Source organism: Podarcis gaigeae (genome assembly GCF_964106915.1).
Source record: "Podarcis gaigeae genome assembly, chromosome: 8".
Classification (NCBI taxonomy): Eukaryota; Metazoa; Chordata; class Lepidosauria; order Squamata; family Lacertidae; genus Podarcis; species Podarcis gaigeae.
In genome coordinates, this window is record NC_139684.1 from 79,444,294 (window position 1) to 79,462,674 (window position 18,381).

Genomic DNA, 18,381 nt, shown 5'->3' on the forward strand with positions numbered 1-18,381 from the left:
CTTAAATATTTTTAGGGTGTAAGACCCAATTAAAGCCCGTTATTTACATACAGTATAACAGTATTTACATACAGTATTAGGCATACTGTATTAACTTTATTAACTGTATTAAAGCATTAACTTTAAGATATTATATTTATTTAATGAACCCTCAGCCTTATTCAAAGCAAGCTTAAATTAGCTATTTCACTTATTAATCAAAGTGCTATTACTGTGCGACAGCAATATTTTGTTTTATTCTTTTAATGATAGTTTAGGATTTATTTAAATATCATTTCAATCTTTTCAGAGCTATATATTCACTGCTCTGTAATAGTCTATAAGCATAATTGTTACTGTAAATTAAATTAGCTTTTTACGAAAATACCGTGCGTGTTTTTGTTTTGTTTCTTTTTTCAAAGCCAAAAAGTGTTTCAGGCTTGTCGAGTTTCCCAGAGTGTGGAGTTATAGAGAGTCGAGTTTTCAGGGTTCTAATGTTGATCATATGACTCTAAAATACTTTTAAAAAACTTTAAAACTCACTAATTTTCATCTAAAATTTAGAAAACTTCCCGGGGCAGTACCCCGGTATGGGCCCCCCCAATATTTTTTATAAGTCGGCGCCCCTGGTGCAACATTATTCTGTGGCACCAGAGCAGGGGTGACCAACCTGAGAGGGGGGGCCCATGAGCACATTGAATATCCAACCTGTCATGTGTTTTAATCTGGTTTTAGATTATGGTTGATTTTAATTATTATTTCTGAATGTTTCAAATGCTTGTTATTTTCTTTTACAGATAAAAAGGAACAGGGAGAGATAGAGAGAAAGAGAGATGAGAAATGCACACACACAAAAAACCCTCAACAACTTCACTTTGAGGCAGTAATACGAACACACACCCTCGGTCTTTTGCAGTAACAAGCCTGGCCCTGGATGTCTGCCCCCAAATGTTGCCCTGATGGGGCAAGAACCAGCAGCCACTCATTTCCCCCTTCCCTTTTTGCACCGCTCTGCCTGTCTCTCACCATGCATCCTCAGAATTGCCGCAATCCTGTACTTTTCTGCATTTCATATCTCTCTGACCTCACTTTTTACTATTTCCTCACCCAACCAAACTCATAACTTCCCGCCTTCCTTTAACTTGACTAGACACTCTTTAAACAAATTTCAGGGCCTGCATTTGATGGGGAAAGCTGTGACAGTCCAAACTGAGCAGACCCAAAGAGGTGACCTTTTAGCCGCAATCAGCTGTAACCGCAAGTCTTTCTCAAGGGAGAAATTGCTTCACAAGCAAATGAGGCAGTTGCGTCTGCTTGCTCAACTGTCATATTGAGAACCAACTAGTTCCTTGTCTTAGTTTTAAGATTTAACACGGTATCCTAACCTTGGGAAATAATGGCTCCCCAACACAAAACCTGTGAGCGGTACTGAGATCACTGAACTCTTTCCCTCGGCAAGAGTGTTGATTGCCCGATTTCCTGGAATGGGGTAGAATTGGCAATGCTAGCTGGTACAACAATTCTCCAAAATAAAAACATTTAAAAAGATGTTAGCTGAAGAGACCAGAAACAAAGCAGGAGAATTCAAAGACAGAAGCTTTCGTTTCAAAATAATACTGAAACACACAAGCACTTCATGCACATTTTCAGTACAATTCTCATAGTATCAGGTCTCAGGCTGCAATACTTTCAGAGTAAGTGTGCATAATATCCCCCCCCTACTCATTCTGCACAAGGGGAGAGGGGGTTCAGCTCAAAGACTTGACAGCAGCCCCAGTCCAGCAAACTGACTAGATTTCTCCCTCCTTCCCTTGTCAATAGTGCAGATCACTGATGGGTGAAGGGATGCCAGGAATCTGGGTTTGGGGTGAGGAATTCAGAGGTTGCAAAAGCACAGCAGCTACACATTTACCCATCTTTGGCTGCAGACCAGTTCATAACACCCAGCACCATGAGCCAAATATGAGGGATTCTCCACCTTAAGCTGCTTCGTACATGTGGACTGGGCAGCAACGGCCCCATTACACAGCTGATTCTGAGTGTTCTTAGCAATGCGGGAGAGGGGGCAAAGGCGTAGCTCAGTGGTAGAGGAGCTGCTTAGCATGCAGAGGGTCGCCGGTTCAATTCCTGGCAGCTCCAGATCAGGTTGGAAATGTCCCTATCTAAAACCCCAGGGAGATGCTGCCAGTCAGTGCAGACAAAATCAAATGGACCAGTGATCTGACTATGTATCAGGCAGCTTCCTATCTTCTTCCTAAGAGATGGATCCAACCATCTGGTTTTATATTAGCACCATCCATATCAAAATGCAGTTCAGTGTACAACCATAGACAACACTGTAAACGCCCCCTGAAGACTGATTCACTCCACACAGACACAGGCAATTGTTTAGAACAGAAGTCAGTACACAAGTGCAGTGAATTTGCCCCAGATAAAGGATGCCCTTCAGGAATAATGACACACATACTGAAATAAACAAGTGGGATGATGGTGGATGACCTCTATTTCCCATTTCCTAAAACCCATCCTTCTGAGTTTCATGGATAGAAAAATCAGTGGTCAGTTCCAAACATCTAAACCAAATAGGTTTTCCACACACTTAACTTGCCTTCAGATAATTTCAAGCTGAAAATCTTGGGTTGGAGCCCAGCTTAGGATACACCCTAACCAAGCCTACTTGTTGTTCTGTATGGAACAATGACAATAAAGATTATCGAATTGTACCAAAAGCAAGTCCTATTAAAATCAATGAAGTTAGAACTACAGCCTTAGAGTAAACTTGTTGAAATCATGTTAGTCTAACTAAGTCCAACTGGCTTCACCTGCTCTAAACATGTCTAAGACTTCAGCCCTAACTCTACTTTGGAGGAAGCCCCACTAAATACAACAGGACTTACTTTGGAGTAAATATGATTAGGATTGCATTGTAAGCCTGGATACAATGCAATGGTACCTCAGGTTACAAACACTTTGTGTTACAGACTCCGCTAACCCAGAAGTAGTACCTTGGGTTAAGAACTTTACCTTTGGATGAGAACAGAAATTGTGCGGTGGCAGTGGGAGGCCCCGTTAGCTGAAGTGGTACCTCAGGTCAAGAACGGTTTCAGGTTAAGAACGGACCTCCAGAACGAATTACGTTTGGAACCATGGGTAGCATTGTACTCTTAATCTTTACAAAGAGATTAAAGATTATCTATCCCGGCTCTTTTGAAAATGCAGCAAAAAAAATTATCATGTACACGTGTATAGGCACACTGCAAATATCTATTAAAAGAGCTACAAAGTAGAGCTCTCTCCTTTTCCCATCCCAGCTGAACCACACCCACAGCCCTGAAGCCAGACCAGGATTTCCCCTTTGTTCACTCAGTCCATCAGGGCTGTTCAGAGATGCAGTCCTCAAGAGATCACACATCCTCTTCTTTTCTGACTCCTCTGTTGCTGTATCTGAGACTCCAAGCTCTGGACCTGAGATTGAAGCTTTAAGAATTCCTGCTGGTACCCTTCTTGCTGAAGACGCCTCTGCTCCTGTCAGAGGAAGGGGGTGGAGAGATGCATAACAAAGTCAGCATCTGTTAATTGTAACATGTGTGTGTGAGAGAGAGAGGGGAGGGGAAGCATAGAGGATCACAAAACAGATGGAACTGGTCTACAACAGAACCCAGAGCTGCCAGCTCCCAGCAGATCCCAGGATCCATGGAAGTTTTCAAGGAACGAACAAAAACATGTTTCATCCCCTGCTCATGAAGCAAAGAGGGCCACATTTCCTTCTGGACCATCTTCCAGAGAGCACATGTCAGTGATGGGAGGGGGCAGAAACAAAAGTGGTTGGAGTAATTCATGTAAATTTTGTAGCCTTGTATAGGTGTCAGGGACTGGCTGGACAGGAGAAGGTGTCAGATGCTGAAGGGGCACAGGGTTTAGTGAGCAGGAAGAACCTGACAGGGAGCAGTTCAGACTCTGAGGCTGAAGCAGAGGAGTGGAGGTGGTCAAGGGACGGCTGAAGAACCGAGGAAGTCTCCCTCTCCTGCTGCGACAAACTCCCCTCTCCACTTGCCTCTGAGAACCAGTGGTTTCCGAGATGGACTGAGCAGAGGCCAGAGGAATGCCAATGCAGTTTGAGACTGCTTGGGAAACATCCAGGAGGAGGAGGAGCCTTAGAGCAGTGTTTCCCAACCTTGTGCCTCCAGATGTTTTTGGCCTACAACTCCCATCATCCCTGACCACTGGTCTTGCTAGCTAGGGATGATGGGAGTTGTAGGCCAAAAACATCTGGAGGCACAAGGTTGGGAAACACTGCCTTAGAGAGGGTGGAAGACAGGGACCTTCAGTCCTGGCAACCTTTTCATGGGTGTTGATAACTACGAGGCCAAGTTGCATATTCGTTTCCTTGAAGAGTCAACTTCACCAACAACGGAGACCTGTGTCTGACAGTAGGCTAGCTTCTACACATGCTCTGCTCTCTAGCCTCATTCCAAGGTTCAAGAGGAAGGGTGGTTCTAGAGGGGTTGAACAATCAACCCCTTTTCACATGGAACTTTTGAGTATTATAGCTCTGGGGTGGGGAATAGGGGGCCTCCAAAAGAACTCTCAGCATCCTTAACCAAACGACAGCTCCTATCATTCTTTGAAGGAAGCTGCAGCTGTTCAAAATAGTATCAGAGGGACCTTCGATGTATGGTGTGAATGTGGCCTATAGAATAATATAGCCATCCCTAGTGCACTAACCATTGTGTCAAGAACATGTGACGGGATACAATGAAACACCAGTTTTGGAGGGCCCCCTTAAGCTCCACTTACTGGTGTGCCCTTGCTGATCATGAGACCTACACATAAGGAACTGCATGTATTGAAACCTCATTTTTAAGAAAAGCAAGCAATATGGGAGCAGAGAAGAGCTGTTACCTGGAGCTTCTGGTTCAACAATCTCTCATTCGCAGCCAGGAGGGCCCTCCTGTCTTCATCCATCTTGGCCAACAACTGGCGCTTGTGCTCCTCATAACTCCGATCCTTTTCCCGGATCATCTGCTCGGCCTCTTCTTGCATCCGCTTTTGCAGCTCAGCTTCCCGCCTGGCGGCCTCAGCCCTGGCTTTCTCCACTATAGTGGGGGAGGAACACAGCAGGAATGTCTTCTGCCACCAGTGGTGTTTTTTGAGCTGTAGAACACAGGGGGCCTTCCAGATCTCAGTTGGGTCTTCAGCATGTCTCAGCCAATGTGACCATTAGTGAGGGATGGGAGATGCAGTCCAGCCACCTCCAGAAGGTCATAGCCACCCCATTCCCTGCAATGAGCCCTGCTCTTTAGAGTGGCCTGTAATTTGGTGGGTCAGGGCTCCTGCTCATTAGCTGGGTGGAAGAGGGAGTGTTAAGTAGGTGTTGCTCGTCATGGAAGCACCGCTTAATGAAGTGTCCTCTTGTAATGAAGAACATAAGAACAGCCTCCTGGATCAGGCCTGGTGTGTTGAACTGAAAGGTAGGCTGGTCTGGAAACTTTGCATATTGATGGTCAAGATGACCCCTGCCTAATCGGTAGCAGCTGCAGCACTGAGCTCATGTGTGCTTCACATGCTTTGATGTATCCACAGGCCCCAGGCATAGCTAGAGGGGGAGGTATGGTTAATACCACCCACTTGTGTTCCCAAGAGACCCCAGGCAATGGTTAATACCAGGCACCTGTGTTTCCACGTGATGTAAATGTAAAAGGTAAAGGACCCCTGGATGGTTAAGTCCAGTCAAAGGCGACTAGGGGGTTGCGGCGCTCATCTTGCTTTACAGGCCGAGGGAGCCGGCGTTTGTCCCCAGCTTTCTGGGTCATGTGGCCAGCATGACTAAACCTCTTCTGGCACAACAGGACACAGTGACGGAAACCCGAGCCTATTTATCTACTTGACTGGTGTGCTTTCGAACTGCTAGGTTGGTAGGAACTGGGACAGAGCAGTGGGATTCTGTCACTGGGATTCGAAGCGCCAACCTTCCAATCAGAAAGCCCAAGAGGCCCAGTGGTTTAGACCACTGAGCCCATGAAGATTGTGTGTATCTTTACTTGCTGCAGTCTGTCCCATGGAATGATGTGAGCAGGGGGACGGAGGGAGCTGTCAGACTTTTGCTCTAGGTTTGAACCCTTCCTTAATAAATTGTTACACCTGACCGTTCTGGTGGTTTGGGCATCTTTCTTTGGAATTCCTGTATATCCGAACTCCTGGGAGCCCTCCTCCAACTCTGCAGGGTGCTTCAGCCAGGTCAGCAGCCCACCTAGTCCAGCAAACTCTTTTCATGAGGGCCAGCCAGATGCTTATACAAAACCCACAAGCAGAGTTTGACCGCAACAGCACTTTCCCCACTTGCGATCGCCAGCAGCTGGTATTCAGAAACATATTGCCTCTGCCAGCGGAGGTTCCCAGCTATGCCTCTAACTGCACTGTTCTCCACCTGAGAGCAGGTTCTGCAGAACTGTCTAAGGTGCTGGAGTCCTCCTGTCTTTTGCACCTCGAGGGGGTGGAGCCTTGCAGTTTCCATTTTTGCCATGTGCAGAACCTGCTCCCAGATGGAGAACAGCACAATAGGAGGAGTAGCTGGGAATTCAGGGCAGTTGCATTCAGGGCTGGTCTAGCCCAAAAACACAGCGCTGGCATTACCTGAGGTGGAACGACTCAAGAGGCAACAGACTACTTGGGGAGATGCTTGATACAGCAACACAGGTTGTTTCACACAACTTCTTAGGACAAGAACGTCTGGGATAATGAGTACCTACCACTGTGCCTACACAGAGTCTTAGTGGGTTGTGTCCAATGCTGGTCCTACTCAGAGTGGACCAATTGAACTTAACAGACATGGCTAACTTAGGTTCATTAAGTGTGGTGTAGTGGTTAAGAGCAGTAGTCTCATAATCTGGTTTACCAGGTTCACGTCTCCGCTCCTCCACATGCAGCTGCTGGGTGACCTTAGGCTAGTCACACTTCTCTGAAGTCTCTCAGTTCCACTCATCTCACAGAGTGTTTGTTGTGGGGGAGGAAGGGAAAGGAGAATATTAGCCGCTTTGAGACTCCTTAGGGTAGTGATAAAGCGGGATGTCAAATCCAAACTCCTCCTCTTCTTCATTAACTTCACTGGGTGCACTCTGTATTACAGTCATACCTCAGGTTACGAATACGGTTGTGCATTTTTGGGTTGTGGACCGCGCCAAACCTGGAAGTACTGGAACAGGTTATTTCTGGGTTTCAGCACTCGCGCATGCACAGAAGCACAAAATGATGTCACACGCATGCGCAGAAGCGCCGAATCACATCACGCACGTGTGCAGACGCAGCGCTTCAGGCGGCAAACACTGCGGGTTGCGAACGTGCCTCCTGCACAGATCATGTTCACAACCCAAGGTATGACTGTAGAAACAATCCATTGTTTACTGTGTTACCATATTTTCACAGCTACAATGGCCTGTTGGGGCCAGTATGTCTTCAAGGCAAACAAAGCCTACTGGACAGGCGCTCACCTTCAAGCTCCTTCTGTTTGTCCGTGAGGGTTTGGTCAGCCTGCAGAATGGACTGGGCTGCTGTCTCCCTGGATTCCAGGAAGTCTTGCAGGGCCTGGGAAGCCTGAAGAGAAGAGAGTGAGGTGGCTCATTTGGAACTTGGAGAAGAATCACAAAAGACGGCTCTGGCCACTTCCAGATGGGTATCTATTGTGAACTGGTAATCCTCATGCATCCACAATTTTCAGTGACCTCACATGTCACATGATCCACACCACACATTTAAAGCGCACAGCTTTCCCCAAGGAATCATGGGAACCCTATGATTCCTTGGAGGAAGCTGTGTGTTTTAAATGCATGGGGCAGGCCATGTGACTGATATTACTGCCATCAAAAAGCAAGTCCATATCTCCCCCACCCACTTAATCTGGATTTACCATAAGAAAAACTTAACTAAAATCCTATTGCCAGTGACTTGTTTGCAATATCCAAATGACCCAGTTGTAATATTAAACTCCCATTTGGAAGTACCCACTGAAAACAGGAATCCCCATGGAATAGCAGGCTCTAACTTTAACCCAAGAAGCCAAGGTTGCTGACCAACATACCATTACTCCCTTCTCAGGCGCCTGGTGATATTTCTCCACTACTTTCTTCTGGTCCTCGAGGAACCTTTGATAGCCACCAGGCACTGCGTATTCCCCATTGCTAATCCTCTCCTCCATTTCTTGGAATAGCTCCATGAGCACAGCCAGGCAACGGTCTGATGACGCCTGCTCGTTGCGAGTGCACAACTCTTGAAGTTTTTCTTGTAGTTGCCTCTGGAGGAGAGAGGTGGGCAGAGTCAGATAAAGCAGATGTTCCCTAATAAAGAAAGGCCTGTTATCCCCTGTTCCAGGAGTTCTCCAACCCTGAACCTCTTTGTTGGTCCAGCTGACCAAGGCAGTTCATAGGTGGTCCACTCCTTCCAACAACCCTGATCTTCATCGTCTACCATCTAATCTGGTTCATCCTAAACTTGGAGGGGAAATCTCCAACCAATCCTTCTGAATCAGGCCCAGATATGAATTGGAGCAATTTCAGATGATATTCCGGGCAACCCTACTGTTCCTTGGAAACTCAATGAGATTTTCCCATTTAAGATTGGAAAAACGAGCAACTGACACAAACCAAAATTGACAGGTTAATCCATCCCTACTCATGAACATGATAGGGGAACAACTCAGATTAAGATGCTATTTCTCCTTTTGTTAAAAATGGGGGGAATATCAAAAAAGTATTTTATTTTAAAAAGGAGATCAATGGGGGGACAAGCTTCCCTGAAATACTGCTTCTCCACCACTGCCAATCTTCCCCTGTAACTTGAAGTCACAGAAGAGTCTTCAATGTTGTCCAAGATACCCCCTCCATTTACTCAGGGCAAGAATGTGGTCCAAAAGGCCTGAGCAGCATCCTATGCTTAGAACCAGGACAGCCAATATGTTCCCTTCCGGATGTTGCTGGACTCCCAACCTACCATCATCCTTAGCCAGAATGGGAGATGGTCAGGAATGGTGGGAACTAAGAGTCCAAAATATCTGAAGGCTACCACATTGGCTGTCCCTGCCTTAGAACGTGCTCCAGGATTTGCTGGGATGCACAGGAGTTCTGCAGCAGACAGAAAAGGCTCTTTGAACTTAGGAAACCAACCAATAGGGCCAACATCCTATTCCCACGAGAGACATAGAATCCTGTACCCCTAATTCTCTCTGGTGCACTTGGTCTTCATCCTTGAAGGCACGGGCCAGGAACACTTGAATGGCCTCCTCTTCGCAAACAGCGTGCACTTGCAGAACCTGTGCGATGTCCTCAGTGGGAGGCCTCAATATGAGATCCACCATTGCCTCATAGCGGTTCAGCGCATCCTTCACGGCGGCCTGGTTCTCGATCTGAGCCAAGGCCACCACAGCGTTCTCGATGCAAGGCATACATCCGTTGCGGATGGAGTCCACATAAGTCTCCACTAGGCTCCCCAGGGCTGCAAAAGGGAGAGGAGGACAAGGGCAGGCTAACTCAGTTGTCTATTTTATTTCATTAACTTTCTGTCTTTCTTCATCCAGGGAACTCATGGAGGCAACAGCTGTTTTATTTCATAAAATCCAGAGGGTTTTTTTTTTAAACAGAACATCAGAATCTTCTCCAAAAAACTAATGTCTAAATTTTGGCCTCTTGCACTAAATAAAAAGATTTTTTTAAATCCTCTGTATACAGTGGTGCCCCGCAAGACGAACACCTCGCAAGACGGAAAACCCGCTAGACGAAAGGGTTTTCCGTTTTGGAGGCACTTCGCAAAACGAATTTCCCTATGGGCTTGCTTCGCAAGATGAAAAAATCTTGCATCCCCCCGCGGGGTTTTTTCGCTTTCTTCGCCCTTTTCCTAAGCCGCTAAGCCGCTTATCAGCTGTTCCGCTGATAAGCCGCTTAACAGCTGATCGCTAGAAGCCGCTAGACAGCTGTAGCGCTAATCCACTAAAGTGTCAATGGGCTTGCTTCGCAAGACGAAAAAAACGCTAGACGAAGAGAATCGCGGAACGGATTCTTTTCCTCTAGCGAGGCACCACTGTGCTTGAGAGTGATTCCCTCAAATCCAATGGGACTTGCTTCTGAGTAGACCCACATTTGGAGTGGGAATTTTCTTCGGCTTCAGGGGCCAGATTCTTATGAGGACTGACCTTTGGTACCAAATGTGAGAAGTGGGCAGGGCAACCCACTCAACCATCACCTGGTGTCACAATAACGTCACTCGATTTGGTGCTCTGAAGTTCAGACTTCAAAGCATCTTGCAGGAAGAAAGGCACTGCTAAAACGAGGGGACAGGGGGACTTTGTTTCAATGGAAGCTGTGATCCTGCCAAACCAAGCAGGATTTAACTCCCCACTCATCACCTGATGAATGGGGGTTAAATCCTCCTTGCTCTGGCTACATGGGTGAGTTCCCCAAAGAAAAGTGGAGCAGGATTAGCCCTAATCCAGCAGGCTGCGTGGGCCAGTTTTGGTTTTTTTTGTGGAGAACTGGTATGACATAGAATTGCCCGCCCCCCAACAGCTGATGTCACACATGCATTGGACTGATATTATCTAATAGACAGGCGGTTATGGTTTTGGAAAAAATGGCCTCATAAGTCAAAATGGAACCCTGATGAGCCAAAGAGGCCCAACCCCTGCTGCATCTGGAATATTCCAGAAGCCTTTTCTATCTATTTTCCCCTGCTTCCACTCACATGTCCCAGTCACCAAGTGCCCTCCCTGGATCACTTTGGCCTGGGCGTTCTCATAAATGTAGTTGCAGAAACAGTGTGTTTGCTTCACGAACTCTGCGCTCAGCCTCGATTCCGGGAGGTCCTCCAAGACGGCCAAGTCTTTCCGTGAGGCTGGGCATTCAAAGGCAAAGCACTTGCGGTTGGGGAAATACTGTCGCAGGAATTTCTTAGGAAGGTCTTGCTTTTCGGGGGCATCTAATATAGAATCAAATTACACACAATACTGTTAGTATAAAGTGCTTCAACAGCTAGGGACCATTTACCTGCAAGGCTGCCTTACACCATATACAGTGGTAACTCCAGTTGTGAACGGGATCTGTTCCGGAGGTCCTGCCGTATCCCGAAGTTTTCGCAACCGGAGAGACCGCTTCTGCGCATCCGAGCAGTGAAACACTTCTGGGTTTGCCACTTTCACAACCTGAAGTTGACTTTACTTGAGGGTAACGTAACCCAAGGTTCCACTGTATTTGCTCACTTGACTGCTTTGATCCGCATAACTGGCACAGCTGCCATGCAATACCAGGTCCACATTGGCAAGAAATCACTCTTAGTGTGGCAGAAGCCATACTTTGGAACGCCTTGCTTACTGACATCGGGCAATCACATTCCCTATGCAGAGACATCACCTTGCCAACAAAGGTCCGTATAGTTAAAGCTATGGTTTTCCCAGTAGTGATGTATGGAAGTGAGAGCTGGACCATAAAGAAGGCTGATGGCCGAAGAATGGATGCTTTTGAATTCTGGTGCTGGAGGAGACTCTTGAGAGTCCCATGGACTGCAAGAAGATCAAACGTATCCATTCTTAAGGAAATCAGCCCTGAGCGCTCACTGGAAGGACAGATCGTGAAGCTGAGGCTCCAGTACTTTGGCCACCTCATGAGAAGAGAAGACTCCCTGGAAAAGACCCTGATGTTGGGAAAGATGGAGGGCGCAAGGAGAAGGGGACGACTGAGGACGAGATGGTTGGACAGTGTTCTCGAAGCTACCAGCATGAGTTTGACCAAACTGCAGGAGGCAGTGGGTGACAGGAGTGCCTGGCGTGCTCTGGTCCATGGGGTCACGAAGAGTTGGGCACGACTAAACGACTAAACAACAACATGCTGTCTTCGGCACCTGCTAAAACATTTTTCCTTGGACAAGCCTATCCAGACCTGCAGAATGTTGACATGTGTTTTTTTTAAATATATCTTATTTTAAGTACTTCTAAAGAACATGTTAGGAACCTTTTTTAGAATCATAGAATTGGAAGGCATCTAGTTCAACCCCCTGCAATGCAGTTTTAAGCTGTATAATTGTACTGGTAATGTCACCATTGCATTCTTTTTGTAAACCACTTTCAGGTTTTCTTTTTACAAGCAAGCTGTATATACACCCTACTGGGCCTCCACTTCAAAAGCAGCAAGGCCCAATCTTTTCAAGCAAGGAAAGCTCCCCACAGCACCTTTCTTCAACTTCAGTGCGTGCTCCAGATACTCGTCCTCTGAAATAGGGCACCCATCCAGCTTGAGCTGCAGTGTGAAATCCCGAACAGTCCAGATGAAGGTTGGGAAGAAGAAGGCAAAGTCATCAGGCATCTCATCATATCTGTTACTGCTCTGCCTGGTCGATGTCTTCACCTTGATATGCTCAGTTAATTCAGACACGTAGCTGGGGACTCAGTTAAGGAAATGAGTCATGTTTCCCCACCCCCATCCCAGAATAGAATAATAGTTTCTCAACAGTCCCTCCTTACAATGTTTTGCATCTGTGATATCTATACTGGTTATCCTCTGTCTATCTTTTTGTGATCATCACCAGAAGTCAGGTTCTGTTTCCCTTGCCCTTCAGAGACACAATTGACTGGGGCACCAGACAGGGCCTTCTCAGTAGCAGCACCAAGGCTGTGTAACGTCCTTCCTTGATAATCTCAGCTGACTCTCTCCCTTTCAGTTTTTATTCAGGGATGGGGATTCAGGCCAGTGGTCAGGGATGTGGGAGTTGTAGTCCAGCTACATCTAGAGGACCACAGGTTGGCCAAGCCTGTGCCAAGGGAGAATTCTAATCCCCCCAACACCAAACTCCATTTCCCAGGGTTCTCTGGTGCAAGTCATTTTACTTCTCATTGAATTGTGCAGTGAAATGGCACTATGTGCCTTTCTTTTAAACCTGAATTTGCCCTCACAGAAATTGAAATCATCCTGACTTGGAATGGCTTAGCATTTTCACTTACTGCACTAAGCTGGAATCCTCACACCATCAAAACATGAAGCAAAATAGGACCCCAGTCTTTTTTCCTCTTTGATGGATCTTTCCTATACAGTATGCCCCATTTTTTCCTTTCTCCCATCTTTTAATAATGTTTTTTAACTTATAGCTATACCTTACTTAAAGTTCCTCGGCAAACTGGAGAGGAAGGAGACTGTACAAACAGAACTAGTGTAATTTAAGAGTCTCTTAATCCCTCTAACAGACGTTCCCAATTCCATAAAGCTCAACAAATTCTAATTCTACAATGACCCCTCTACAAGGTCCTGCATCATTCTGAGAAGTCTGCTCTCTCCCCCTCCAGTTCCTTCATTTGAAGCCCTTTCGGCTTCACTGAAAAAGACTCCTGCCTCTCATTTAAGGACCCTGGAGCCCTCACTGTCACACCTGACAAGGGCCTGATGAGACAACACAGTATTAGGATTCCCACACACTTCACTAACCCGTGTTTCTGCCAGGGAGCACTCTTACAAAAAGATACTGCAGTTTCTCCAGAGCATACTGGTCGATGGTGTGCATGCTGTTGTAGACAAAGGTGCTGCTAAGCAGAATGGAGAGGGCAAAGATCCACGCATCGTTCTCAGGGTTGCTCTGCAATGGAGGGCGGTAAGCATAAAACTACTGGGCAACAAGGTGCTAGAACTGGACCGAGGTCTCCACTAGGGGCGTAAGATGGCATCATAAACCATACGTGTCGTACGCAGCACTGTTTCCATTCCACTGCAGTTCATCTTTTGCCAAACACAGTTATTTGTCTGGCTGTCTGCTGCAGCAAAATTCCGCAACTTACACAATTTATGTGATTGATAATGGAAATTGCATCAAGTAAGCAAGCTGCATTGTCACTATTCACCCTGTTCATTTCAATATGGGTCATATCCATTGATTTCCACTCCTGGCATGGGCCAAGAATGCGAACGTTGGCAATTTTTTTGTCAGAAATCTCAGATCTCTTGGAAATCTCTCCACCCTTTGGGGCCCCTGGGGTGCTGTCCTGTTCCCACTGCATCCTAGTGTGCCTCCTGCTGCCTAGGGAGTGGCCCTGATCTCTGAATTCCTCTTGCAGATAAAGGCTCCATGGTGAGCTATCCTGGCTGCCCCCACCCCTAACTCACCTTCTCGACATCACCCAGCCCTTCCGTGTCCAACAGCACCAGGGTGTGGTCAGGCTTCAGGGGATGTGAGCGACACCACATCCAGATACCTTTGGTGGCTGCTTGCACTGTGGATCCCAGAGAGAAACCTGTACTGGGCAGTGTAGAAATGGGAAGGACAGAAGCGGTGAGGCATGCAGCTCTGCAATTTCTCAACCACTGCCAATGAAAACATACAATGTCAACTTTTCTGACTTGCTGGTAAATCAAGGTGCCTTAGGTGTCATGTGTATCAAGTCTCAGGTTTCTGGGTAGTGTGAAATTGCCTTAACTGTTTTGGGTACACTTTTTAGAGCAGTTTTCTATGCCTATAGACGAGGATGTGGAGGTCAGAGCAACCCCATGTCTCCTGGTCCCAGAGCCCATAGCGTACAAACCCCGTCAGGGATGTCCACACATGCACTGAGGGTATAAGTGATATCACAGCCCCAGAGAGCACGGGAATCCTAGTAGTACAGAAAACAGGAGTATCTGCTCACACACAGATGTCCGTGTTCAAAGCATAGCATATTTCCAAGCACAATTCAAGGTGTTGGAGCTGACCTTTAAAGCCCTAAACGGCCTCGGCCCAGTATACCTGAAGGAGCGTCTCCACCCCCATCGTTCAGCCCGAACACTGAGGTCCTGCTTTGAGGACCTTCTAGGGGTTCCCTCCCTGCGAGAAGTGAGCTTAGAGGAAACCAGGCAGAGGGCCTTCTCGGTGGTGGCGCCTGCCCCGTGGAACACCCTCCCATCAGATGTCAAGGAAATAAACAACTATGTGACTTTTAGAAGACATCTGAAGGCAGCCCTGTTTAGGGAAGTTTTTAATGTTTGATGTTTTATCGTGTTTTTAATATTCTGTTGGCTGGGGAAACCTAGCCAGATGGGCAGGGTGTAAATAAATAAATATTTTGTTGTTGTTGTTGTCGTCATCACTGCAATGTATTCACTGAACATCTCAAGACTCAATTATGGTAACATGCTCCAGAATCCCTTAATGACCAAGCAATTCCTTATATCCCTGCCTGATCATTGAGATCTTTGCTGGACTCACTGTGAGTGGTTCCCCCAATAGCTCAGACACACTGCTCCTATCCGCTGGGAACTGTGTGTTCAGTATCATTGGCTCAGTTATATGGAGCTTCCTTCAGTCTGAGGGCAGACAATCCCCCCTCCCTGTTGAACTTCTGGCACTCAGTGGCAATGCCTCTTATTCCAGCAGAATGATCTGGGCTTATTTTAAACTGATTTGATTGCATCTTTTTGTAACATCCCTTCTACACCACTTACAAACTACTGTGCTAAGTGGCATACAAATGGTTGAAATAAAATAAATCGGTCAAGAGCGTAAGCTCCTCTTGTACTGAGGGGGGGGGGGAAGAGATGGGAGTCAATGGGAAAGGCTTCACTTCACTGAAGAACATAAGGAAAGCCTGGCCCATTTAGTCCAGCATTCTAGTCTCACAGTGGCCAATCAGATACCTGCAAGCAACTCTCCTGCAAGTCTGCAAGGAGGACCTGAATGCCAGCTCACAGAGCAAATATACGGGCCAGTCCTACTGTTAGGTAGAGTGAGAACGTCACCTTGGGCAGCAGATTTTGGGTGTCATGAACAGGCAGTGGTTTCTGCTATGTGCTTGGAGGAGTTTCTGCTTCAAATACCAAAATCACTTGACTAGACTTGAGTATTACAGAATTTAACTTGGGGATGGGGCAACAGCCGGGGGGGGGGGACCATTTGCTTTACTGCCACAGGCAGCTAAATGCCGTGGGCCATACCCAACCCCACAAAAGTACGGTATGTCTTATGTTCCTACCTCCTTTGTCCTTTCCTGCCAGCTTGTTCATGAGGTAGGACTTGCCAGTACGGTACAGTCCCACGATGGCCACCACAACCACGGGTTGCTGGATGCTCTGCAAGATCTTCAGGGCTTCCTGGTTGACCCGCAGCTGTTCATTGGGGTTGTTCTCGATCAGGCACATTGGCTCTTCCATGATGCTTGGCTGAGCTCTAGCCAGAACCAGGCCAGGAAGGAGACTGGGGACACTGAGGAATCTGTATGCTGCAAAGGGTATAAGTTTAACACTCACAAAATGCTACATTTGTGTGCATTGTGTATGAAACTTAGTGGTCTGCATTTGCAGGATGTTTGTTTTGCAGAAAATTGTACAAGTGCAATAAAGGAAAAAAGAAAAAAGTGTTTTTGCAGCTATAGCTGCAACAAGGGGATGGAAAATTATTTTCAGTGTTTATTTTAATTGGTGACTCATCCTTGGCAGTCTGGGTCTCTCTCAGAAACTGCCAGCTTATTGAGAAGCAAGTTGCTTATCAGAATCTCTCTCTGGGACAAGAAAGAAAATAGTTCTTTAACTGTATTAACAAGTAAGAACCTAAAAAAAAATATGGACTGCATTGCTAGTTGTTTAAAAGCAATGTGTTGATTTGTATTTGCAGCTTTTTTGTAATAAATTTAGAGATTATTTGCAGTAGAACTTTGGAACTTTTTCTTGTTGTGGAGAGCTTGTCGATTCCTACTCTGCACAAGGTCCTGATCAGGGATTCCCATTCCCAAATCTCTAGGGGGGGGGCGGGACTGAATGTCAAGAACAGGAAGGAGAATACTTCAAGATGCTGCTGCCAAAGATGGCTGGAGTGATGGTCCCGGTAGCTGTTTAGAGGTTGGGGCATTTTCAAGGTTAGTACATTCCACTTCCACACTGGACAGTCACTGTGAAACAGCCATATTTTACTCACTGTTCAAAGGGCATCTGTACTTCATAGAGCAACACACCTCCCCCTCTTGTTTTCCCTGATCAGCTACCTTTTATTCTTTCAGGGCTCAGAAAACCCGGCTTCCTTCATTTGGTGGAACAGTCACCCAGTTTCCCCAAGTGCAAATGGTATATCACGCTGCTTTGGGGCCAGTTAAGGGCTCTACTACACCACTGAAAGCCCTTTTGAACAGCCATGATTTCCCAAACAGCTGTAGCCTGTTAGGGGGCTGGCTTCTGTTAGGAGACTCCTTTCCTCCTCGCAGAGGACCTGCACGAACAGAACTAAAAATAAAACGTTGGCTGCCTCCCAAAACATTTCGTTACAATAACAGTGCCTGGCTTTGTTTGGGAGGGACCGGCTGAATCCTAGCTTGTTTGGTTTTCCAAAGACTTTCACCCCCACCACCCTCTGGATACAAATGTATTACAGAAGAGATTGTGGTTTATCGTAATTGTTTGTTGCAGTGTGTTGTTTTATTTGTTTAATTTTTTTTTAAGACAAAGCAAAAAGACTCTCTCCCCAGCCCCCCCCCCTTCACTCCTCAGCGCAAACTCACCCCTCCTCTTCCTCCGACGCGTTACGCAATCCTTTCTTCGAAGTTTAGGGACGATGATCCGGCGCGCACGGCAGGCGCGTCCTGGTGCGGAAAGCAGCGCAAGGGAGCCGCAGGATTTCCCCCCAGGAAGACGAGGAGACAATCCAGCTAAGGAGCCGCTGCCTAGAGACCCCGTGGCTCGAGCTTCGCCGACGCGCAGCTGTACTTTCGGTTTCGCTTGCTGCGGGGAGGGGCGTTTTTTTTTAGGGGACGCGATCTCGCCTCGCCCTCTCCGGGGGAAAGTCCCGTCTGTGGAGCCTGCCTGGTCCTGCTCTCGCCGCTGCCACGGTCGTGGGAAAGGCCAGATCAGCTTTCCCGAGTCATTATCCTAGACGGCGTGTGGGGGGGGGGGCGGTCTCTGTATCTCTCTCGCCCACCCTCAGCTTTTCCCCATGGTAGGGAAAGACTCTGGATCTTACAGGGTTGTGAGGATGAAACGGAGCGAGGAAGACCCGGGTCTGCCGCCTCTTGCTTCTCGGAGGAAAGGGGAGATGGCAATAAGTGATATTGACTCTAGGGGTTGTAGGAGGGGCGGGGACGCGTAGCCTGTTGCCTACACGTGTGCGCAGTGAAACGTCTGCACCCACTGCTACCGGGAAATTGGAAGGGGGGTGAGAGACCTCCCCACCACCGCCACGAGTCTTGCCTCTCCACAACATGAGTCAAAGACAAAGGGTCTCCGCTGCACATTACCATTCACTCGCACACAATACCACGCAGAGGTATTTCGCTGCCTTTTCACCCGTCAAACCAAATCCTCTAGTGTCAAGTGAAAATAACAGCAACATACATATCTGCAAGGGAAGCTCAGCTCAGGAGCCGACGACTCCTCGCTGAAACCCAGGTCTCCAACGAAGGGAAACAGGGAAAGTGTCAATACCAAATGT

At 47.1% G+C, this 18,381-nt stretch overlaps 1 protein-coding gene across 1 annotated transcript; it reads right to left on the reverse strand.

Annotated features, from left to right (window-relative positions):
* Positions 1-1,562: 1,562 nt before the first annotated feature.
* On the reverse strand, positions 1,563-17,661 carry LOC310851451 (guanylate-binding protein 1-like). The gene is made up of 12 exons (XM_083753892.1): positions 17,438-17,661; positions 16,879-17,166; positions 15,941-16,186; positions 14,103-14,230; positions 13,469-13,578; positions 12,185-12,390; positions 10,705-10,938; positions 9,182-9,462; positions 8,054-8,266; positions 7,467-7,569; positions 4,882-5,075; positions 1,563-3,504 (listed from the first exon to the last, which is right to left on the reverse strand). Exons 2-12 carry the CDS (start codon positions 16,901-16,903, stop codon positions 3,376-3,378), a joined length of 1,869 nt encoding a protein of 622 aa, XP_083610018.1. The 5' UTR covers positions 16,904-17,166; positions 17,438-17,661; the 3' UTR covers positions 1,563-3,375.
* Positions 17,662-18,381: the final 720 nt, after the last annotated feature.

Bases quoted from the DNA above. Each gene is read 5' to 3' on its own strand.
- LOC310851451 (XM_083753892.1), bottom strand. From the start codon at position 16,903: ATGAAGTACAGATGCCCTTTGAACA. The intron at 16,187-16,878 runs GTGAGTAAAATA...TACCCTTTGCAG, and splicing joins GTACAGATGCCCTTTGAACA to CATACAGATTCCTCAGTGTC. The intron at 3,505-4,881 runs GTAACAGCTCTT...TTCCTCTGACAG, and splicing joins TGTTGAACCAGAAGCTCCAG to GAGCAGAGGCGTCTTCAGCA.